Source organism: Ceratotherium simum, chromosome 5 (assembly GCF_057802395.1).
Source record: "Ceratotherium simum simum isolate JZ-2026a chromosome 5, ASM5780239v1, whole genome shotgun sequence".
In the NCBI taxonomy this organism is placed as follows: Eukaryota; Metazoa; Chordata; class Mammalia; order Perissodactyla; family Rhinocerotidae; genus Ceratotherium; species Ceratotherium simum.
The window spans coordinates 44,155,959-44,182,074 of NC_141904.1; the positions used below are offsets into that span (position 1 = coordinate 44,155,959).

A 26,116-nucleotide genomic window follows, 5' to 3' on the forward strand; every position below is an offset into this window, starting at 1 on the left:
CAATATAAAAATAACTTAATCCAAGTTATAAAGCTGACTGCTTCATTTGCTGAGAAAGTCTTAGAATTAAGTTAGCATATGAGGCTATACCAGAATGCACCTCTGATATACGGAAATCTCCCATTGTCTAAAACAGCATGAAAAAAGATAGGAATTTCAGCAAGAGAAATTTGGTTAGGTAAAAAGCAAATGTTTTCCAATAGAAAGGAGATTTTAGATGGAAATATAAGAACTTTATGATATATAAGATATATAAGAACTTTATGATATATATTAGCAACTTTTGCAAAATGCTTTTCTACCTACTACCTCAATAGATGCCCAATACAGCCCTGTGATAACCCACATCTGTTGAATGAAACAAGGTGACACAATGTTTCTATCACAGAAAGTATGGAAGGTGAGATAGAAGAGCTGTAGTCAAGAGGATCTCCACACAGTGTGCGGAGCTTATTTACAAGACAGTTCTGACTCCTTCTAACTCCAGATGCTACAATATGCCTGAAAGTCCCATTTTGTCCAGGGCTTTACAGGAACTGTCCCTGCACAGACAGCAACACTCTCGGTGACCAGCCAAGGGCTCCAGCCCCTCCTTCCCACATCCTGCCCAGTGCTTTCTGCTCTGCCTGGTCCTGATTCCTCACCCTCTGTCTTTCTGAACCTTGTGGCTCTGCAGCTGGCCTCCTTTCTCTAATAAATCTTTGAATCCTTGGTGCTCTCCCCAAGACATGATTCTGTATTGGTCCCACAGCTCCACACCTTGAAACTACAGATAAGAAGCATGCTCATCCTTGCACCAGAGCAGGGAGGGAACTGAACAGAAAGAAATGCTCAGTAAGATAGAAGATTGGTAGGGGCACAAACCAGAAGCAAGTCCGTAAGAGGACCATTAGATTGTACATGTGGCCAGCATTGCTTTTCTCCTACAGACAGGAGCCCAACACTAAAATACAGCAATTATATAAGAGATGTTTTTTAAATTCTTGTCAATTTAATGAACCTGCTTATTTTCTATGGTCCCTTTTTGTCCTGTTACTTAAGAAAATGCAAGAGATTTTTGTTTTGAATCTACTTGAAGTCAGGCTAAGATTTCTCTCTCTTCTCTCTCATTCACTCAGTAAACATTCACTGGGAGGCTATTATGTGCCATGCATTGGGCTGAGAGCTACACCAAGTACCGTAAGTGCTAGGACAGACATCTATAAAGGGTACAGATGGGACAACAGAAATAGTCTTTTCTATCTGAGGGGCATAACAAAGGCTTCAAAGTGTAACGAACAGTGACTACAGTGGTAAATATGGATCACACAGTCACTATGTGGAACACACGGTTCCCAGTGCTATACATGTGCTAACTCATTGGACTCTAACAAATAAAAAGAAAAATCCTATGAGTTAGGTATGATGATGATGATTACTTTTTTTTCAAATGAGAAATGAAGGCACAAAAAATTGGTCAAGTGACAAGGAGTGGGGCTGAGATACAAACCCAGGCAGCTTAGATCAGCGTCTACATTCCATAGTATAGGTACTGCTTGAGCTGAACCTTGAAAGAAGAGTAGGTTATTGACAGGTAGGGGATGGAGGAAGGGGTAGGAGGGAAGAGAGGACAGGCAGGGATGAATTGTGTCCTGTGCAAAGGGAACAGCGTGATAAAAAGCAAAAACAGGATGGCTCGTTAATGGCAGTGAAAAGGCAAGTTTATTGCATTAGTGTAAGAGGTAAAGAGAAGGTAGCAAAAGATCAGGCTGGAGGAATAAGGCAGGGCAGATCACAAAAGATCTTGACAGCCAGGCTGAGGAGCTTGCCCTTTATCCTCTAGATGGGGTTGGTAAACTACGCCTGCAAGCCAAACCTTGTCAGCCCCAGTATTTGTATGGCCCACAAGCTAAGAATGGTTGTTAGGTTTTTAAATGGTCGAAAAAAATCAAAAGAAGATTACTTCATGACACATGAAAATTGCAGGAAATTCAAATTTCGGTTTCCACAAATAAAGTGTTACTAGAACACAGTGACACTCATTCATTTACATATTGTCTATGGCTGCTTTTACACTACAATGGCAGAGTTGGGTAGCTGCAACAGAGACCACACAGCCTGCAATGCCTGAAATACTGATTATCTGGTCTTTGCAGAAAAAGTTTGCTGAGTTAGCACATGTCCCTCCTCTAGGTGACTGGGCACCACTAAGGGGAGGATTAGGCAAAATGATGTCGTTACCAGCTTTATATTTTTACAATGATTATTCAGGCTGCAGTTGAGGAGGATGGACTGAAAACAAAAAGGACTGGGAACAAGAAGATCAGTTAGCTGAAAATGACTCAAGATAAGAGGTGATAAGAACCAAAGCAGGAGTAAACAGGAAAAGACAAAGATGAGCAAGATTAACAAGGTTGCATCAACAGAATTTGAAAATCTATTGCAGCAGGAGAGAGAGAGGAGGGAAGAAATACAGAATGACTCCAGGTGCTGGTTTTGGCCTACCTGGAAGCCACCACCATGACCACCACCAGAACAATAAACATCACAGCAAGCAATCTCATTTACAGAAGCTCCCTATGCCCTAATGCACTGGGCTTAGTGCTTTAGCTCTCATGTAATCCTTACCATGTGGTAGGAATGAGTAACCTTATTCTACAAAGAAGAAAACTAACATTGAACCTTCCAAGGTAACACAGCTAATTGGTTTCAGTGTTCATGATCTTAACTGCTCTAAGATACTATACTAAGATAATGTATAGAGGGGAAAAGCTAGTTTGGAGAAGAAGATGAATTAAGTTTGGAAAGAAGAGTGAGAAGTGGGCTGAAGGCAGAAACCAAAGGTACACCAACATATAAAGAGTTGGCAAGACAAAGAAAACCTGGTGGTTGCCATGTTCACGTGATGTAGGAAGCAAAGATGTCAACGTGGGTGGAATAGAAGAGGGTAAAAAAGAACAACTTAACACCCTGCTCAACCTCCTTGATGTTCAGATCTTAGGTTCAGTCCCAATTCCTATAAATTATACTTTTATTTTACTGAGTAACTTTAGTGTCCCCACGCTCATTTCAGAAGCTACTTCTAAGATCAATCCATGACATTACGGTACTGAGACAAAAATAGAAAGCGAGGATCAACTTCAAACCACTGAACCAAAGGCTACCTTACTGACCATGAAAACCATAACATGGGTTATGGATTGTCATTAACGTTAATGTTTGATAAGAACCACCAGCCTGTGTGTGTATGTGTGTGCTTAACAAATTTACGGGTTTTGCCTGATTATAGAAAATAATTATTAAAAGTCATAATAATTTTACATAGCTAGTTACATAAAATTATTTATATAAAATGTATAAATACACAAGAATAAAATATAATATTTTTTTGAATGTTACATTTGGGAAAAAGAGAAAAGCATTACAAAGAAAATATTATAATCCCAGCACTCTAAGAAAATCATTAATAAGTTTTGATGTATTGTCTTTTTTCTATTCATATAGGACATAGGATCAATTCATCTCTAAAATAATAGCTACCATTTCTTGTGCATGTACTCTACGTCACTTGGACAGCCACGCCTCATTCAATGTCCAATAACCCTCTGAGGTTAAGTCCATTTTACAGAGGAAGACACTGAAGATCAGGCTGGTGAAGCAATCCGTTCATAGTCACTTACAAAGCCAGTAACGGATCTGGGATTAGAAGTGGAATCTGCCTAATTTAAGAGTTTATTAGAGGGCCGGCCCCGTGGCTTAGTGGTTAAGTGAGCGCGCTCCACTGCTGGCGACCCGGGTTCGGATCCCGGGCTCACACCGACGCGCTGCTTCTCCGGCCATGCTGAGGCCGCGTCCCACATGCAGCAACTAGAAGGATGTGCAGCTATGACACACAACTATCTACTGGGGCTTTGGGGGGAAAAATAAATAAATAAAATCTTAAAAAAAAAAAAAAAGAGTTTATTAGATATATCAGAATAGGAGGTGGAAGAAAAAGTTCAAATCATACTACATATATTGGTTTTTTTTTAACACATTAAAAACATTTTCCCATGTAATTAAATATTCATTTAAAACATGAGTGCTTATATCTACACCATTTCTAATCTACAGTGTATTTAACTCATCCTCTATTGATGGACCTCCGTTTTTCACTTTCCACTAGTATACATTAGGGAAGAAAAACAAATGTACTGGTTAAGGGATCACTTCAAACGAGTTCAAATCCGCACTCAATTCAAATCAACTCAACTCTGTGCTCCTGGTACAGTACATAAACTCTAAGGGATACTTTCTTCATATGTAATACCCCTGCCTACTTCACTGCAGGATGGTGAGGAATAAATAAGGGTAGAGCATCTAGCACTGGCTAGTACATAAAAAGGTCTCTTTGAAGACAGATACTAGCTGTCTTTACTATTATTATTAGTGTTATTTTAAATAATATTTTAATGGACATTCTTAGATACAAATATTTGTGTATATTTTTACTATTTTCTTAAGATGTATTCCTAGAAGTGGAATCAAAGGATATTTAAAGTTTAATACATAATGACAGTTTGCTTGCCACAAAAGATGAACTAATTTATGAAAGTACACATTTCACTAGACTCTCAACAAGTGCTATTTTAAAAAAAAACTATCAGAACGATTTTTTTATTATCTTAATGGAATTTTCTAAATGAGGGTTCTTCTTTTTCATGTTTATTGTTAGGAATGGCCTTTTCATGTCCTTTGCCCATTTTCCCTTTGGGCCTACCCTACTTTAGAATTTCAAGATGCCTAATGAAGACTGTCCCTAAAAGCTGACCATTTTGTTTACTTTGTAAATAGCTGGGTTAAGCTGGATTATGACTCCAAGCAGAGAGAAGAACTGTACACACAAAACTGGTGCATTCTGAGGGTACAAGGTGTCTCAAAGGCATTTATCTCACTGAAGAACCATGGTTAGCCTACTTGACTGCCTGCGTTTTTTTCCTATGTAATATGCTATGGCAAAGAATGCTAAGTGATAACACATGTTCAAAATGGTAATAAAACTGTGCCAATGAAGTCACAGAACACTTGAAACTCAGACCACTGTTTAGTCTGGCAGCTCTCATGTTCTTTAATTATATGACAAAGGCACTGTCTGTACAGCAAACTCTGTAATATATTCTGACAAATAACTGTCATCACATAAAATTAGAAGACCTGATATGGAAGAGGATTTGGTGTTGGGACGTGAGAAATGAGTTGGGAGTCTGCCCTTTATGCCTCGTGTTACAGCCCATTCAGCTGGGCTTCCCTTTGTTCTATGGAGTTGACTGACAGTGACAGGTGCCTGCAATATAGTCACAGACAATGCATGGCTTTATCAAGAGTAGATCAACAACAACAACAAAAATGAGTTTGCAGCAGACGTACTTTGCTAATTCTAAAATGGTAAATTACCTTGGTAAATAACCAAAAGAAAATGCAAACATTACAACAGAACTGTGATGCTAAGACCTGCCAAATACTATCACGGGATTGATTCTTTCAGACTTTAGAAGGTACGCTGATCACACCTAAAGATTTTGTTTAGCTATGATTTCTACAGTTAGGATGCCATGAGCTGATGGTTTTGCTGGCTGTAATAACCAAATAAATAAAGGTTTCTGAACTAACTATATGATTTGTAAAGAGACCCAATAACCATATAAACACAAATTATAAGGGCACTGCAAAAATGCTTTATTGCAAGACAATGTTATTTTTTTCCCTTTTGCCATTGTTTTCAGTGCTGCACATTTTAACACCATCAGAAGTAAAATAAATTTGTTTTACAAGTATAAAATAACCAAAAGGTATTAACTGATGGGTTGAAAAGCAAAGAAGCCAATAAGAGAAGTTGGAAACTGCCACTAAGCAGGGACGGCCCGGTGGCACAAGTGGTTAAGTGCGTGCGCTCCGCTGCGGCGGCCCGGGGTTCGCTGGTTCGGATCCCGGGTGCGCACCGACACACTGCTTGGCAAGCCATGCTGTGGCGGCGTCCCATACAAAGTAGAGGAAGATGGGCACGGATGTTAGTTAGCCCAGGACCAGTCTTCCTCAGCAAAAAAGAGGAGGATTGGCATTGGATGTTAGCACAGGGCTGGTCCTCCTCACAAAAAAAAAAAAAAAGAGCTCCCACTAAGCAGAGATAAATAAATATATCAGTCAAAACAAACATTTTACATTAATATTGTGGTCCAAGGCAATTGGTTCAACTGTCATCTTTACCATTCCTTAACGAACCAGTAAAACAAAGATGTTAATATGATGTTAAATAAACACGTAATTTAAAGAATGTTCCTTTTAAATCCTGAAGATAATGATGCCTATGATAACTGGATGAAGAAATGGAAAACTATTATGGGAAAGGATAAAGTAGATGGCTTTGATGCCATACCCTATATGTATATGAGAAACCAACTGTTCCACTGAAGGATATCAACGTTCAGATGGCAATGGCCTATTAAAGCTTGTGAAGGGTTGGGTTGTACCAATGCCACCATGACTGCCATCTAGTCACAGGCACTGACACTCTCACCCTAGCACTGCCCAAAAGGAAGATCTCATTTCAACTGGCACACAGGCCATTTATAGCTTTCACCTTCCCAATGAACTGGCTGGAAAAGCTCATTGTGTACTCACTCATACAAAATTGTGTGCACAATCTCATAGAAAGGTTGCTCTACGCAACTGAGTCACATCTTAATAATGACGGGTGAATTGAAGAGCCTGCCACTGAACTAAGCCCAGTGTTTAACTTGCCCAGGAGGCAGGGAATCTGGCCCTGGAATTCACATCCCACTCTGATAGCCCAGGCTAGACCCCCTGCACTAAAATAACTATGGTATTTGAGCACTACTGTTTTCACAATGCTTTCGTGTCATCTCCACAATGGCCACAGAGTTTGTAGAATAGTCTCTGGCTCTGTCTAGCGGCCCAGGAAGCCCAGGGCTCTTGACATCTCCTCTGAGGAGGAGATGACCAGAGACCTATGGGCTGCACGCAATGGCAGTGCCCACTCCCACAGGGCTCTGTCAAGCTTCACAAGGAAAGACATGGAGAATCAGAGCCCCAAAATGTGTCTCAAGATGCATAAGTCTGAGCAAATAACAAGCAGATGATAAAATATGGCCAAGGACATAGCACACCTGAGATTTAACCAACATTCTAGATATATACATAGCAAAGTACCTGGATGACCTCACTTTAAGCAGGAGTTCAAGGAGAAAAGGTAACTTATAAAAACCACTGTCCCTGAAGCGTGGAAGACCCAAGCTAAAATCTACCTCTAGGAAGGGTTCCAGAGAGAACTGATAGACCCAAACAGGTAAGTTCCTCTGTCCTATCAGAAAGAGCTAAAAATAAATAGTAATTCTGAACATGCTTAAACAGTCTATTAAGAAAAACTTAATACAGTTTTCCACAGGAAAAAATAACTATGTCTTAATAATTTTTTTAAAAGGAAAGGGTAAAAAGAGGAATTCATAAAAATAATGACCACAATAATACCTACCATGTTTACTATCTATTTATCTTAAAGTAGGAAACAAAAGATAGTAGCAAATGACAACAGCCTCAAATAGAAATACATAAACAATAAACCTTTAGTACAGTGTTAGTATTGTTTTTATAAATATTCTAAAAATAGGAATATATAATATAGTTTCCAATTATTCAGATAAGAATTCAATACCTTGACCTCTCAATTCATTGACCTCATCACTTCTAAACTCTTTTCTTATCTCAGGCTCAGGCACCCAGTTTCTAGACAGGTTTATGACTGCTAAGTGCACCACTTCAAAAGTCTCACATGCAAGCATGCCAAAGGCAGAAAACCACTTCCTAATTTCCCAGCTCAATTCCCCCTCCATGGGCACGGGATTCTAACACTTCTCCCTGAAGGAATTTCGCAGGGCATATCCCCAAGGGGGCAAGCATATCAGTCTAGCAAGCCACTACTCACCCTCTTGCTTCAATAGCTCCTACGAGATCAAGGGTTGGGAATCTTTTTTAGTAAAAGGTCAGAAGTAAATACTTTTGGCTTTGCAGGCCATATGGACTCTTTCAAAACTACTCAACTCTGCCACTGCAATCAATAGAAAAGCAGCCACAGGCAATAAATAAACAAATCAGCATGGCTATGTTCTGATAACATCTTATTTACAAAAGCAGGTAGGCTGGATATGGCCTGTAAGCTGTAGTTTACCAACCTCTGTACTAGATCATTCTCATTGACATAGAAACATCACTAAAATATTGCTCATCTTAAACAAAAAAAAATTCTTTTGACTGCATATCTCCCTCCAGCTCCCCATTTTGCAGCTATCTTTTATAGCAAAATTCTCTTTAGAATTATTGATGTTCCTGTCTCCATCTCATCATTCCCTCCTCAATGAACCCCACCAGGCTTTTGCACTCATGTGCCACCAAAGAAAACCCCTAAAGAAGTTACTCCTGTTGCCCACTACGATGGTTAATTCTCCATCCTCCTCCTACTGACACTCTCAGCAGCATTTGACACTAACATTATTCCCTTCCTCTGAAAATCCCTGCAAATCAGAGGCTTGCTTCTTTAATAATATGGCTAGCATTAACGCAGCTAGTCAACTCCCTCACCTCAATCCTGTATGTCACCTTTCCAAAGAAGTTCTGACCACCCTCTCCAAAACAGCTTACTCCAGTCCATCACTCTCCATTCTCTAAGCCAGCTTTACTGTTCATTACATCACTTATCACTAGCTGAAATTATGGTTTTTTAATTTATTTCCTTGTTTATTGTCTATTACCCCCATGTAAACACAAGCTCTATGAAAACCAGGACCGTGTTTGTTTTGTCCACCTCTGTGAACACAACTATTTGTGGAGTGACTCAATGAATGAATGAATGAATGAATAATATCAACTTTCTTGCAGGTAGAAAAATATCAAAGCTGATTCTGCTCTGAAGTACGGTGATCCCATGGTGGAAATAAACTGCAAGACTTCAAGAAACTCTGTGAAGAAGAGAAAAGCAGCAAATGAATTTTCTTATGGGCAAGAAAAGAGATACTTTAGGGGAAAATGCTGGGTAGCATTCTGTTCAAGATGATGATCTCTGAACTTCTATTTAAATACAGAAGGAAGTATGAATTATTGTTGATTGTAGCCCCCAAAATACCAGGGCCACTCTGACCAAAGACTTCAACCAGATGCTGGCTTCCGATGCAACATGTAGTGAAATGGCCCAAATGTGGGCACCATGTAACCAAAGAGACATCAGCATGTAGGGCTCTCTGCCAGGCCCTGGCTGGTACTCCATAAAGCTGTCACTGAACCCACACGAGTCAGAGGAGGAAAACTGAAATGACCAAGCCTCCAGTATATAGGGCTGCTATGAGATTATGGATTCAAAAGATTAAGTTGTTTCTGACTGAGATGAACAGTCTCAATGGACCCAACTGAACTCCATACAATAAAGACAGGCAATGAAATGTTTACCAACTCACCATGAACTTAGGGGAGATCTCTGTGATAGTAAGCAAGATAAAGGAAGAAAATAAGCAGAAGTATTTACTATCACCTGTAGCAGGCAAAACTCACATAAGAGTGTTTTATTTCTGAAAACATAAATAACATCAAAACAGATTTGGGTCAATTACTGTTGATTTTCCTCACAAATCACTAAGGAAAATAGAACGCCTTGGGTCAAACTGCTAAGGTTTTAGATTGGTGTCCCTCCATAATTCTATCAGAAACAGAACGCTAGGGTGGATGGAGAGAACTCTATGAGTGCTTACGTAAAGGCTTACATTAGCTCCTACATTAGGAGATGTGTTATATCACGATGAACATAATGAGGAGGGGTTTCAACCCTGTCCGTGTGGTTTAAGTCATGAGTAGAAAAGGGTTCAAAACCTAGGAGGATGAGAGAAGGAAGAGGTTGAACTGAACAAGGAACCAGGATCACATACTAACCAGACTGTGCCAGGAGCTGCCATGGTAATGACAATCAAAGAGCAATGGGAACCAGAACCTAATGATGATGGCAGAGGGAAACAAAGGAGAACCACGCTTTTGCTATTACCAGATCCACATGACACTGAAGATGACTATGTTGAGGAACCGGACCACTCATAAGTAAATGTGACACAATGTAACTTAAAACAGTTTGATTTCAAAGTCCATTGCCCACTTGGGTTTCTTTAAAAAAGTGGCTCTGCTGAGTAGGACAAAGAACAGTGGACCAGGAGGCCTGGATCCAAAATCTCATCTTGCTTCAAACTGACTATGGGGTTTGGGACACACAAATTCCCTCTAAGGCCTCAATTTCCTCAGGTACAAAATGAAGACTTTGGGCCAGTGTACTAATCGTGTCTTTTCATTTTGTGTTTTCGATTCTTTGACATCTCGAGGCCTTGCTAACTGGAGAGAATGACCCAGGGCCAGCTAATTCCCAGAGATGGCAAATGACTCTTCTTTGAGCTTGTCTTTCCTATGCAAACCAATCAATCCAGAGCCCATACCCCCAGCCACCTCCTTTACAGAGCTCTTAAACTCCAGGCCACTATTCCCCTGCCCTAATCACCCCAGGGCCAGGTGTCAGACAGCCAAGGACAGCCCCTACACACCAGAGCCCAGAGTAATTGTGCAAACTAGCCAATCATGAGCCTGCTTACCCTGCCTCACCCATTCCTTCATTTGTAAACTACAATAAAGGCTCTTGCCCTTTTCTTTTCCCCTTTTTTCTTTTCCCTTTTCCCCCTCACTGCCTCTGCCTACTGACTGACCCTGGGGCTTTCCCACGTGGCCCCTGGGGTGTGGTGTGGCCCCTCCTCTTGAGATCTGTGAGAACAACAAATGATCTTTTCAAGATCATTCCTGATCACGATACCTGAATAATAATAAAACCTACATTTTAAAACACCCAGATCATCTCCAAAGTCCCATACAGCTCTCAAATTCTAATATTTCTATATTCACAGAAATAAAGACAAAAAAGTTCTATTCCTTTAGATCAGGGGTCAGGAAATATTTTCTGAAAAGGGTTAGGAAGTAAATATTTTAGGCTTGCCAGACATAAGGTCTCTGTCTCATATTCATGTATTTATTTGTTTGCAAAGTTTACAACTCTTCAGAAATGTAAATACCACTCCTACCTCACAGGCCACACAAAAACAGGCTGCAAGCTAGTTGGTCCTGTGGGCCATAGTTTCACCATCTCTGCTTTAGACAACAAGGGAAAGTCTATAGACCAAAGGATGCCTTGAGAAACACAAAAAGTTTTATTGAATCCCTACTCAGATTTAACACCACAATATACTACTGGGGAACCACTATTTGTAAAGGTGTACATAAACTCTAAGTGGTTTCCTTGCAAATGTCATACCAAAAAAGTAATCTGAAACCATTCACTTCTGGACCCAGAAACAGCTGCTAAGTATTCATGTGACCATGAACTCACATCTCTGTTGAAAGAAAACAATGAGAAAAGATCACTTTGGTGAGGGGGGGGCCCGTGGCTTAGCGGTTGAGTGCGCGCGCTCCGCTGCTGGCGGCCCGGGTTTGGATCCCAGGTGCGCACCGACGCACCGCTTCTCCGGCCATGCTGAGGCCGCATCCCACGTGCAGCAACTAGAAGGATGTGCAACTATGACATACAACTATCTACTGGGGCTTTGGGGGGAAAAATAAATAAATAAAGTTAAAAAAAAAAAAAAAAAGATCACTTTGGTGAAATAACCATCCTGTCTAGAGTTCAGCAAACACAAACTCAAAAGGGTCACAAATCAAAAAGTCCTTTACAAGAAAGCATATGGCTATTCTACCACATTTATAGATTCTGAATTTCTCTAGAACCAGACAACATAAAATAAACACACCCAACTATAAACTCTTCCTTTTGAATGGAAGATGCTATTACTAACAGTTTTCAAAGATGGTTAACAACCACTAGCAGTTGAACCAAGAAAAAGAACTTTCCCAGAAAAAAGAAAATGCTAAACTTTCCAAAAGTAAAATAAAATTTTATGCTCATAACTGTTAAAAGGATAATCTCAGTGGAAGTACACAAAATACCTCAGGCAAAGTTGACAATTTGGCCAATTTTCATTTAATTTACAAATTCTTCTTAAGTAATATTTAAGCACCAATAACACATGTTGAACAACCACTACAATCCTAAATCAGGATCCTAAGGCAGAGAGAGAGATTGTAAATCTTTTACATGTGCTTTATCCCCTGAAATTACTCTACTTTAGTAAGAAGTGTAGATATGTACCCAACCTGAACAAGTGGCTGAGAACACTGCAGCATGGGCTATGTCCACAGAAGAGGAAGGAACAAGGCAACAATGGATGCTCAAAGGCTCAGTGCCTGTTGGAGACACCTTGTATCTTTTCTGCGAGTGCTATTAGAGAATAAATGGGAAAGCCATGTTAAGAGTGACCCTAGAAGGAAATGGGAGCCTTAGAGACTCAGAGATTGACTTGCTTCTCATTATGAGGCGTTTTGATATCCATAGGCACCCTGAGAAGCAGTAAATTATTTCTGGGGAAATCAATTCATTCTAATTTTAACAATAAAGTTTTACTTTATTACCTAATTTTATTTCACTTATTGAGATTTCATCAGAGGAAATATTTAGCTGTGTAAATTCAGCTAACTGAGGGGAAAAAACACCTAAGTGGCTTATCTTAACAACAAGGGAACATTTCAAACATCTCTGAAATCTCTAATGATTAGGGCTTTTAGTTTTACCAGACTACAAAACTGAAATTAAAATACACCAGAATATGGCAAAATCTAAGTTTATTAAGATATAGAAATTGAGAGGCAAAGGCAGATGGAAGCCATCTTGTGCCTGGGGAGTTCTCTCTGGCTTCCACAGTCTTGTTATCAAAAGTGAAACCAATAAGACGGCCCCAGGCAGTTTCTTTCTGTTATTGAAAAACTTTTTTTTTTTTCAATTCTTTGTAGGGTGTTGGAGCTCTGGTGCCAAACAGTATCACCAGACATTTCTTTCTACTGTCAAAGGGGTTACCTCTCCTAGGAATACCTTCACTATTCCTTCCTCTAATCATAATAAAAAGGAGGAGGAGAAGAGAAAAGGAGAAAGGGGAGAGGGAGGAAAGGGAGAATACTTACACAGCATTTTCTGTGGACAAGATGCTAATATTACTCCCATTTTCCAGATGAGGGAACCCAGGTACAGACAGGTTAAGAAACTAAGCCAAGATCATATAGCCAGTTGGGTAAAATTCCTTTACGTGCTCCCATGACCTTCTGGACATGACTGTACCATTTAAATCACGACACTGTTTTATAAAAGCCTATTGATAAATCCACCTCTTCCACTAAATTCTAAGCACCTTGAGGGTGAGAACTTAATCTTAATTATCACTTATCCTTGCATCACTCAGTGGTTGCTGATTAAATGTTTGATACGTAAATGAATGAATGAACAAATGAACCAAAAACCAGTGAGGCAAGTCAGCTGAAGACTGGCGACTGTAAGGACAGAGTATTTTTCACTGAAGGCTACACCATGGATTCATCATGAACTTCACTTAAGAGATAACTAAAATTTCATTTTTCCAAAAGGCATTTTTGCAAATCTTGCCATGAAACAAATAGCTCTAACAATTTTTGAGCAAACTAAAATGATAATTCTTAGATACAGAGCATAAGCAATTTTTTTTTTTGCAATTTAGGAAAAGCAATAAATTTTGCTCCAAAAGAATTCAAGAAGTTAAAATTTAATTTGTTTCCTAAGGGAGATTTGCTGAAAGCTAATTAGGTCTTAATGGAAACAAGCTACTACGGTATTGCTCTCTCTAAGAGCAATCGTTTGGTGCAACCTACTGTAAAATTAAAGAGAGAGAAAAGGGCAGAGCTCAGGGGAGTTAACATATTCCTTCTGATAGTAAGATTAGACCAACGTGGCAAACAATTTACCTTTATCCTATAAACCCAATAATAAACTAGAATTACTAGGGCAGTGGTGTTTTAAAAAAATCCCTGTCAGGTACAATGCAGATTTGATCACGCTCTTGCCCCTTATTGGAAGCGGAACAATAAATTTTCAATTGTACAGTGACTAAGCTTTTGAAGACTTATTTATCCACTAAGAATTCTATAAAATAAGAATAAACACAGTAAAATAATAAATGTTACATTTGACATAAGATGGTTTAATGTTCCAATAGTTATTACTCGGTACTCTAAACTCTTAATATATACAAGCTAAACTAAGATGACTATCCTTAAAGAACACGATGCTGAAGGATCCAAGAAGTTTTATTTATAACAAATGGTTCATGATTATTTTTATATCACTAGAAATCTATCTGCACGTAAAAATTAAGGCATTCTACTCTTGATATACACTTACAATCAAGCATTTTGCCCAAAAACCACTGCTATGACATCACTGGGGAAGATCTCATAGGTTAATGAGTTACTATTAAGGCACTTGCCGCGGGGCCGGCCCCGTGGCTTAGCGGTTAAGTGCGCGCGCTCCGCTGCTAGCGGCCCGGGTTCGGATCCTGGGCGCGCACCGACGCACCACTTCTCTGGCTATGCTGAGGCCGCATCCCACATACAGCAACTAGAAGCATGTGCAGCTATGACATACAACTATCTACTGGGGCTTTAAGGGGAAAATAAATAAATAAATAAAATCTTAGAAAAAAAAAAAAAGGCACTTGCCAAAATTAGGGGTGGGTGACATGCTTCTCAGGGTGAGGTTTAACTTTGTTTTGGTTACAATAAGTAATTAAACGTAGAACATTCACAAAAACTGATCACCTATTAGATCACAAATAAAATCAAATAATGAAAATTAGAAATAGAACAAAAATACGATCTGATCACAATGCAATAAAACTAGAAATTAATAAAACAAAAGGACAATTTTCACCTATCAGAATGGCAAAGATCAAATACTTGTGTACACTAATTTGATAAAGGTTTGGCACAAATAGGCACTCTCATTCACTGCTGGTGGAGAGTGAACTGGCACAACCTAGCCTGGGGGCAATCTGGCAGCACCTTTCAAAGTTACACATGTTTACACGGTGCAGTTCCCAAACCTGTTTGCACATTATAATCCCTTGGGGAGCATCAACAATTACTGATACCTGTGTCCAGCCTGAGAGACTGTGATTTAATTGGCCTGGGCTTTAGTTTAAAAGATCTCCAGATAATACTAACATACAGACAAATTTAGGAATGGCTGGTTTACGTACCCTTTGATGAAGCAATTCCATTTCTCATTATTTATCCTACACACGTGTATTCATGCACATGATGAATGACCTATGTCATCAATTGTGGCTTTGTTTTATAATATCAAAAGAATAGAAAAAACTAGATGTTCACCCAAAGGGGACTTGTCAAATAAATACAGAATATTCATAAAATGCAATACTATGTATCCGTTAAAAAGAAGTACAGATAGTATGTGAATCATATATCAATAAAGCTGTTATATATATATTTTAAAAAGAGGTGCAGAATGGTACAGACAGCATACTACTGTCAATGTGAAAAATAATACACACACACACACACACACACAAACTGGTAAGAGTGGCTATCTCCTTGGGTGAAAATATGCTTTTCTCTGTATACTCTTTCAAATACTGATATTTGTAATGTGTTATGTATTAACTCAAAAAATAAATTTTAAAAATTAAAATGAAATATAAAATCAGTCTGGTCCTATCATTCTCCAGGCAAATAGAATTTTTATAAACTAACATTCAAAGGGACGTGAGGGAACATTTTGGAGTGATGGAAATACTATTTATCTTGATAGTGGTGGTGGTTGCACAATTGTATATGCTTCTCAAAACTCAGAGAATTGTATACCTAAAATGAGTGAATTTTACTCTATGTAAATTATATGTCAATAAACCTGACAAAAAATTTTTTAAAAAAGCTTACATGACAACTGGACCTCTCGAACAATGCTAGTAGGAACATAAATTGGTACAACCGATTTGGAAAGCAGCTTGGTGATATCTACTGGATCTGGACAAGCACAAGCTCTAGCAGCCAATGGGCACCCAATGGAGACACATACATGGATTCACCAAGGAGTATGCAAAGGGATATTCATGGCCGCACTATTCATGACAGCAAAAAATAGGAACAACGTAGACATTGCTAAAATTAAAATGGATAGCAGACTGTGTGTATTTGTGCAATGGAAAGCCAGGTAGGAGGTGATTCAGTTTGAATATTAAATATTGAGGATATACTGTTAAGTGAAAAAAATCAAAAGGGCAGAAAATGTACACAATATGCTATTTATGTGTAAACGGAGAAATGAGAAAGTACATATTCACATTAGCTTGTATTTGGACACAAAGTAAATAAAAGTAGTTAACCACATGGGAGAAGAGGAAGATGAGGAAAGAACAGAGTGGACAGAGGAAGGAATAAGACTTCTCAGCATCTATCTCTTTATATATATTTTTTTCCAATAGAAATTTATTACCAATTCCAAAATGTTACACTTAAAATACATTTTAAAAAATCCGGTTAGGGAAATAAAAACAAACTCCAAAGTCTAATTACATGATACTTTCCTCGTCCCATCCCTTCCGCCAAGGTGTGTGAATGAACTTTGCAAGATACACAAGATTGCTAGAGCCTGTGGGGTCCAGGACTCCCTTTAAAGGTGTGTGTGGGAGGGGGCAGGTAGGCGGTAATAGGTCTGTAAGTCTTCGCTCTTAATCTCTGGAGCCTCGGCCAAAACGGCCTGTTTCATGAGAAAAGGCAAACAAAACAAAATAGTGAATCCAGAGACTTTACACACAGCAAAGGTGGCATTTAAATGGGAGTTGAGACGTGATAAGTAATTTCAGTTAAAATTATTTGGATATCTTTGTATATCAGTATTCAACATCTATCTTGCCGTTTCAAACTTATGTAGTATTATATATTATGGTTATATCACAATTTAATTTTAAAATTACTTTTGTCATTTTGAAAATTATTTGCCTAGGTGGAAATCTTCGTGTATATATGAGTTTTTCTCTAGAACAGATACTTAGAAGTAGACTGAAGGTTGAAGGCTATGCACCTTTTACAATTTAAATATAGTGAATAAAACATTAAAAGATGCAAGTTATCAGTAGATAAGTGAATACAAATTGAAATTGCATTTTCATTCATTAGTTTGGCAAAGATATTGCCAAGAATATGAATAAATACTGATATGAAAAAATCTCCAAATAATTTTAATAAATAAAAAAGCATATTTCAGAAAAATACATACACAATGATACAATCCATGATTTTTTTTAAAATCAACAACCACAAAGCAAAGCTATTTATTTCAGCATATACATATTGAATTTAAATAGCCAGAAAAAGTTTAGGACACACACACACCAAAATAATGCCAACTATTGCCCCTGGGGGAGAGACCTGTGTGGTAGTATGAGTGGGGAATGAGGAAGCCAAGGGGACCTCTTGATTTTATTGATGGATCTTAATACAAAGACAATATATTCCAATATTACTTGTGCAATTAAAGCAAAGGAAAACTTTTATAAAAATTAGTCCATTAAATTCTACTTGTAAACTAAAAAAAAAAAAAAACAGTAAATCGAATCCTAAACCTAGTCTCTAATCATTTTTAAAATCAATGATTATATATAGGTCATCTACTTCACTAGGCTTTTCCCCTCAACATGAGGAAATTCAGACGAATTTAATAGCGAGTTAGCAAAAAGAGAAAGTAGCCTAGAAAACATGCCACATGAATAATCAAGAGTCAACATTAAAAAAGTAAATGCAATCTGTTCAATCTAGTATGCAGTATTAGTATTTGGTATCAAAGGTCCATGAAGGAAACAACTATCTGAATTTGTATTCAACTTCTAATATGGATTCACTTTTTAGAATTAAATTTCTTCCGTAAGAAGAGAGAATGATGCCTTCTGAGTAATGAATCTGGAAGGCTCATTGGTCATTCTTTTTAAAGACATTTTTTGTTATTGAGGTAACATTGGTTTATAACATTATATAAATTTCAGGTGTACATCACTATATTTCGATTTCTGTGTAGACTACATCATGTTCACCCCCCAAATACTAATTACTATCCATTACCACAAACATCTGCCCTGTCACCCCTTTCGCCCTCCTCCCTCTCCCCTTCCCCTCTGGTAACCACCAATCTAATCTCTGTATCTATGTGTTTATTTGTTGTTGTTGTTCTTATCTTCTACTTATGAGTGAGATCATACAGTATTTGACTTTCTCCGTCTGACTTATTTGACTTAGCATAATATCCTCAACATCTATCCATGTTGTTGCCAACGGAAAGATTTCATCTTTTTTTATCTGAGTAGTATTCCATTGTGTATATATATATATATATACCACATCTTCTTTTTCCATTCATCCACTGATGGGCATTTAGGTTGCTTCCAAGTCTTGGCTATTGTGAATAATGCTGTAATGAACATAGGGGTGCATATATTTTTACGCATTCGTGTTTTCATGCTCTTTGACTAAATATCCAGAAGTGGAATAGCTGAATTGCATGGTAGTTCTAGTCTTAATTTTTTGAGGAATCTCCACTCTGTTTTCCATAGTAGCTGTATCAGTTTATACTCCCACCAGCAGTATACAAGAATTCTCTTTCTCCACATCCTCTCCAACACTTGTTATTTCTTGTCTTGTTAATTATAGCCATTCTGACAGGCATGAGTTGATATCTCATTGTACTTTTGATTTGGATTTCTCTAACAATTAGTGACGTTGAACATCTTTTCATGTGCCTGTTGGCCATCGTATATCTTCTCTGGAAAAATGTCTGTTCAGATCTTTTGCCCATCTTTTAATTGGGTTGTTTGTTTTTTTGTTATTGAGATGGAGTTCTTTTTTATATTTCAGAGATTAACCCCATATCAGATATATGGTTTGTAAAATATCTTCTCCCAATTGTTAGGTTGTCTTTTCATTTTGTTGATGGTTTCCTTTGCTGTGCATAATCTTTTTAGTTTGATGAAGTCTCATTTGTTTATTTTTTCTTTTGTTTCCCTCGTCTGGTGAGATACGGTGTTCAAAAAGATGCTGCTGAGATCCATGTCAAAGAGCATATGCCTATGTTTTCTTCTAGAAGTTTTATGGTTTCAGGTCTTACATTCAAGTCTTTAAACCTGAATTCAATCCCTACCAAAGTTCCAATGACATTTTTCACAGAAATAGAAGAATCTTAAAATTTATATGGAACAAGAAAAGATCCTGAATAGCCAAAGCAATCCTGAGAAAAAAGAACAAAGCTAGAAGTGTCATACTCCCTGATTTCCAAATATACTACAAAGCTCTACCAACCAAAACAGCATGGTACTGGCACAAAAACAGACACACAGATCAAAGAAACAGGATTGAGAGCCCAGAAATAAACCCATACATCTACAGACAGCTAATTTTCAAGAAGCGAGCCAAGAACATACAGCAGAGAAAGGAAAATCTCTTCAATAAATGGTGTTGGGAAAACTCGACAGCCACATGCAAAAGAATGAAAGTAGACCGTTATCTTACACCATACACAAAACTTAACTCAAAACGGTCAGACTTTTAAAAGGCTACAGAAACACAGGATTCAGAATTGGCAAGGATAAAAAGGGTATTAGTTAAGTGCTCCTCAAACTCTTTTGCAACATGGCACAGAGAGTACAGGGCAACATTCACATGTCACTCTCTGGAAACGAATGAGGCTGCTCACACAAGAAGGAAATGGGCCTGGAGCTGCTACAGCCACAGCACCGAGGATGACCTAAAGTCCGAGAGCACCTTGGCACCCCTGCGACTCAGCCACGGCACACCCCTGTGCCCTGGCACACCCACTGGGAAGGTTGTTTTGGTTCAGCCTTTCACTCAGTATGGATACTCTCTACAAACAGCCTTTCTTGTTCACTAGCAACAACAGTGATAGTGGCTCATCACCATGCAGTACCTTCTGTGGTAGGACAGAAGACCAGATGCAGTCAGGGTAGTTGGTACCGTGTCATTTAGTTCTCTGTTAAAGACCAACCAACAACTCCAGAGGGGCACTGCACTTACAGGTGGATCCAAACCCAAAAGGTCCTCAGACATCACCTCCACAACTAAAACTAGCGTTCTTGTTTGAAAGCAAGGAGGGCCTCTTCTCTGCCCCTTCTGTAGACCCGGGGCTCTCTGATAAACTCTCCTTTGCAAGACTGAATCAGTTGCCACTATCCTAGCAACTAGTTCTAAAAAATTTGTCATTATCACATGTAATATCTTCAGTAAAAGCAAAAACTCTCCACTACTTAATAAAAGCATGTTGACTAAATAAAATGGTGGAAAGTAATAATCTATAAATACTATAAAGATCTAATAAACAATTGTTCGGTACAACATGAGGCACCAATTGATGTTTTTTAAAGTATATGTGTTAATTTTTTCTCTTTAAAGAATGTATAATCTTTTTATTTATTTATTTATTTATTTATTTATTTATTTATTTATTTATTTATTTATTTATTTATTTATTTATTTATTTATTTAGTGAGGAAGATCAGCCCTGAGCGAACATCCATACCAATCCTCCTCTTTTTTGCTGAGGAAGACCGGCCCTGAGCTAACATCTATTGCCAATCCTCCTCCTTTTTTTCCCTTTTTCTCCCCAAAGCCCCAGTAGCTAGTTGTATGTCATAGTTGTACATCCTTCTAGTTGCTGTATGTGGGATGCCGCCTCAGCACGGCCGGACAAGCGGTGCGTCGGTATGCACCCGGGATCCGAACCCGGGCCGCCAGTAGCGCGGAGCGCGTGCATTTAACTGCTAAGTCATGGGGCCGGCCCCAAGAATGTATAATTTTAAAGCATCATAAACTCTACATTATGCAAACTCCAATAAGGGTCAAAAATATGAGAATAAGACCAAAGATAGCATATATGACAGATATTACAAAACATAAAACATGAAAAATTACTACTTCGGTGACTCAAATGTTAGTCTTTTAGAAGCTCATCATCTTTAACAACATTTTCAGAACACATAAAATTCATTTTACAGATAAGAAACAAGAAAAAGAAATCTGAACTTACAGTACCTGGTAAAAGTTGGGTTGTGCTCGGTCATGGCAACTAGCAGTTTCAGAGCATACGCTGGTACTGGGTCAGGCTCCGAGAGAATGTGCTCATACCTGAAACGATCAAGTGATTACAAAGAGTACTCACTGGTTTTCTCACTTAAATCTCCTCCAAACAAGAGAAATAATATACTATAAGGTACAAATATCTGGAGGAAAAAAAAGATACTGAAATAAATGCAGGAGCTATAGGACCTGCACAGGTTACTTAATCTCATAAAGCTTCAAACAGCTTCATTTACCAATGATGATGATGATACTGACCCACCCCACAGAGGACTGTTGTTGGGAAGATCTAATGAGACAATCCATGTAAAATGATTAGTACTGAGCTGCACACATAGTAAGAGACCAATAAACATCAGGCATTTGTGCCGGGGATCCCCAAGATCACCCTTACATTCAGAGATTCGCTAGAGGACTTAGAGACTCACATACAGTCATACTCATGTGAAGATTTAGTATAGCAACACAGCAAGGACACACAGCTGAATCATAAAGGAGAAGGACACAGGTGGAGAGTGGACACAGGAGGATTCTATGTGCAGGCTCCGCTATGCTCTCTCCCTCCCATCAGGGGTCAGACAGAGCACAAGTTTTCCCCCCAGCAACAAAAATATAGCACATATATGTGATGTTTCTGCCCAAGGAAGCCCATTAGAGACTCAAGTGACCAAGATTTTTATTGGGGGCTGGTCAAGTAGGCAACTTCTGTCTAACAAGTATCAAAATCTCAGACTCCCAGAAGGAAAATAGGCACTCAGCATAAACCATACTGTTTGCACAAACAGTCTAGGCACGATGAACTACCCTTATCCATTAAATGTTGACTGGGACCACTCTGAGAGCCAAGTTCTAAGATACTAGCCAAAGGCCATCTTTATAAGCAGGCCTTTCTAAGGATAGCAGTTTCAGGCCTGCTATGTCACCTCTTTTCTGCACAGCATTTTTCTTATTAAAACCTTAAAATTCTGAAATGAAAATTATTACCAGAGAGAATAAAACTCAAAAGGTCTTTATCAAAAGTTTCCACAACAATGTTCAGACTCTGCCCCCATGTTATTTGCTAGGCAGGGGCGGGTTTATATAGTGTGTCTTACCTATTTAGGTTCAGTTATCTAGTATATAGCAGCACATAGATGCTCAAAAACTAAGCAGTGGATGGATGGATGGATGGATGGGTGGGTGGATGGATGGATGGATGGACGGATGGACGGATGGACAGACAGACAACAAACCAACCAATCAACTTTATGACTTAATTCTCTGGAACAACCAACAACTAAAGAGAGAGCCATATATCTCCAAAAATCCAAAATGTATATTTAAAACTCCATGACATGAAGCAGATGCTTTTCATCTAGAGAACAGGGCCCCAGGCTCTTACTCAGAGCCTATTTACTCTCATTTTGGAAATTATTATAGAACAAGTTTAATTAAGCAGTCTCTAAGTGCACAGCCATTAACAAGGAGCCAAGTAAACGGAGGAGAGGGACTACTACAGAAAGGCAACCTGAGAATTACAAGGAATGAGATTTGAAAGCACGAGAAAAACAAAAGCAAACCCAAGAACTTCAGAGAGCCGTCCGGGGAGCACTCAACGTAAAGGAAGAAGCTGCTCGTACCTCAATGAGACCCGAGGGCCCATTATGCGCCATAATGCTCAAAATAGAGGTAGTGAGCCCAGAAAATGGCAAGTTGGGTACACTGCTCTGTTTAAGGAGGCAGGAAGTACCATATTTTAGAAAGTTTTCTTATAAAATATTTCTAAATTATAACAATTAACGGTTTTGCCCATGTATGACAAAGAAAAGACAAAATACCATTCATAATAAAATCATAAATAAAATATTAATAAATCAAAGAGAACAGTATGTTAAAAAATACAGCACAACCAAGCATAAGTAATTTTAGGGATGAATAAATCAAATTTAGGAAAACAACACATTTTATCATATGAATAAAACAAAAATCAGGGAAACATTTTTAGAGGTGATAAAAATGTATTCATAAGATTTAACGTCCAATTCGATCTTTTTTTAAAAAGGAACAATTCTTAGCATACTAGAGAGAAATCATTATTCCTTTCTCTGACTAATAGTCTTGTAAAATAAAAAGCTCTTATCATCCTTAATTGGGGGTACATAAGACCACCTTCAGGTTCAATGATTTGCTAGAAGGACTCACAGAACTCAGAAAAGCTGTTATACTTCTGATTATGGTTTATTAGAGTGAAAGGATACCAATTAAAATCAGCAAAGATGAAAGACGCGTGGAGCCAAGTCCAGAAGGGACCAGGCTCAAGCTTCCAGTTGTCCTCTCCCAGTGGAGTTGTGTGGACAGGACTTAATCCTCCCAGCAACAATATGTGACAACACACGTGACGTACTGCCAGCCAGGGAAGCTCACTGGAGCACTGGTGTCCAGGGTTTTATTAGTGGTCAGTCACATAGGAATGGAGCACCTGTGTGGCTAACCCCGTTACTCAGTCTCCAGCCCTTCTGGAGGTCAAGCTGATACGGTGTGGCCCAAGGCCCCCACCATAATTCATATTGTTAGCATAAATTACCCGGCATGGCCCAAGGCCCCACGTATACAGAGACTCTCTTATCAGGTGGGATATTCCAAAGGCTCAGAAGTTATCTCCCAGAAGGCGGTGAAGGGCCAGTTTCTTTGTAACGTGCAGGGTTTGAACACCCCACACCTGATTAGTTAACACTTCAGGACACACATCCTTAATAGGGAAACTGAGGCACTGCTGACTTTAAAGTGAGGCATTAAAGTCAGAGATAAGAGAAGAATGTGCTCTTCCACTGCTTACCAGTATTTGGACACTGTCAGCCAGAGAAACTCCCGATGAGTCATTCACATACTCAGGGTAAGTGGCTCCCCTTCCCCTCTCCCAGACTCAGCTGAATCACTGAGGAAAGGACCACAAGCCTATGCATTTAAAAGAGCTTCCCATGTGACCTTCTTACTCAAATGCTTGTGTGGAAAGTACAGGAGAAAATATGGACAACTAGCTAGAAATGTAACAGAGAAAACAATCTCAATAGGACTAAAAAATAGGAAATGTTCTAAAATAGACTTAACAAGAATATGTAGAATCTACATTTAAAAAGAAATCACTGATGAAACTTTACTGACTGAAATACAAAGGTCTTGAGGTTGTTTGAGGTTATCTAACTTTGCAACTGGAGGGGAGGATGAAGCCCGTATCAGCCTGGGCATGAGAATTTCCCCAAAGAATATTATGTCTCTCTCCCCGTGGAAAAAGAAGGGTAAAATTCATAATGGATATGTTTAGAACACAAATATTTAATATACCGAATATATTTTAGTTTAATCAAAGATAGGTTTATACTGGTCAGCAAGAACTAGCCAAAAGAATGCTGTGATTTATTAAGCTTGTCTTCTAAAGAGAGATAAAGCAGCCAAGCTGATAGTAATTGGATCTCACACTCCTCTGAATGCAACTTGGCAGAAAAAAAACAGTGATAAGCCCGGACTTCTGAAACAGCCTCGAAGGAGAGTGACCAGTGAGGATCTGGCCCATTTTGATGGACAGGGGCTGGAGAGGAGCACTTCACATGCCCTGAGCCTGGCCACAGACTGAGATTGCTATCGACATAAGAGCATCTTGCCCAGATAGTGTCCCAAGACCCCACTCTTCTACTTCTAGGATCCTCCTCAAATAAGGGGTCTTTGCTAGGTCCCAAACAGCTGGAACCCAAGCAGGAAAAGCTATTTGTACTAAATTCACATCTACCCTGAAGGAGACAAAACTTCCAAAAATCACATATTCAAGGATCCAAGGGATGGGCTCCTCCCTATCTTGTCAAGCGCCTGGTGTAACCAGTGCCCAGTTAGGTAAGCTGGTAGAAAATTGAAACAGGCTATCTAAATAACTCTGGAGTATTGCAAGAAGCTATTCTGGGGATGTGACCAAAGAACCAGTGAAGTAGAAAGAAGTGCCTATTTTGTTGGGGGTAAGGGGAGGCACTGTATTATCAAGTGGTCCAACTACTGGAATGAAGCCACAAACTCACATTTCACATCTCAATGGAGTGTACTCGAGAATTTGGGGGGAACAGTGATTCCAGAATATCCAAGGAACTTTAGGGGGAAATACAATGAGGAAGATCCCACTAAATGAAAAGCTAAAGTACTTTAAAAAACCACAATAATGATTAAGCGTAGGGTGGGATCAAGAATCCACATATAAATTAAAAGGAAAGGAACATGGGACAACAAAGACTAATCTTAGAAAGAGAGTTAGACAGAATGGTCAGGCCATACCTTGTAAAAGTATATCCCCAATAAGTTAAAAATTTAAGTAAAAATGTTTAATTTCATTAGAATACTAAAATAAAATGAGTAAATATTCACATAATCTTGGGTAAGAAGGCCTCTGTAGCATGACAAGTAAGAAATGAAACAAAAAATACTTATAGCTTTAAAGTGTTTAAGTATTAAATACTTCTCAATGGCAAAGCCATCATAAAAAAATCAAATGAGGGGAAAATCACCTGCAAAGTGTTGGTAAAACAAAGACTTAATATTCTTTTTTTTGTGACGAAGATCAGCCCTGAGCTAACATCTGTACTAATCCTCCTGTTTTTGCTGAGGAAGACTGGCTCTGAGCTAACATCTATTGCCAATCCTCCTCCTTTTTTTTTTTTCCCCAAAGCCCCAGTAGATGGTTGTATGTTACAGTTGTACATCCTTCTAGTTGCTGTAGGTGGGACGTGGGCTCAGCATGGCTGGAGAAGCGGTGCGTCGGTGCGTGCCCAGGATCCGAACCCGGGCCACCAGTAGCGGAGCACGCGCACTTCACCGCTAAGCCACGGGGCCAGCCCAAGAATTAATACTCTTAATACATAAAAAGCTATTGCAAACCAATGAACATCCCACCAAAAAAATGGACAGAATCTACTCAAGAAGAATATAAACGGCTAAGAAGCAGAGGGAGAAATGGTCAACTTCATTAATATCTGAAGGAACA

General features: G+C 38.8%; 1 protein-coding gene across 4 annotated transcripts in view; it reads right to left on the reverse strand.

Moving 5' to 3' along the window:
• The window catches only part of ULK4 (unc-51 like kinase 4), a 533,886-nt gene that overhangs the window by 300,685 nt on the left and 207,085 nt on the right, over positions 1-26,116 (reverse strand). For all 4 annotated transcript variants that reach the window (XM_087430781.1, XM_087430782.1, XM_004419552.3 and 1 more), the window contains exon 30: positions 21,073-21,165. In XM_087430781.1, coding sequence (XP_087286907.1) covers positions 21,073-21,165 — 93 coding nt within the window. The remainder of the gene's footprint in view (positions 1-21,072; positions 21,166-26,116) is intronic.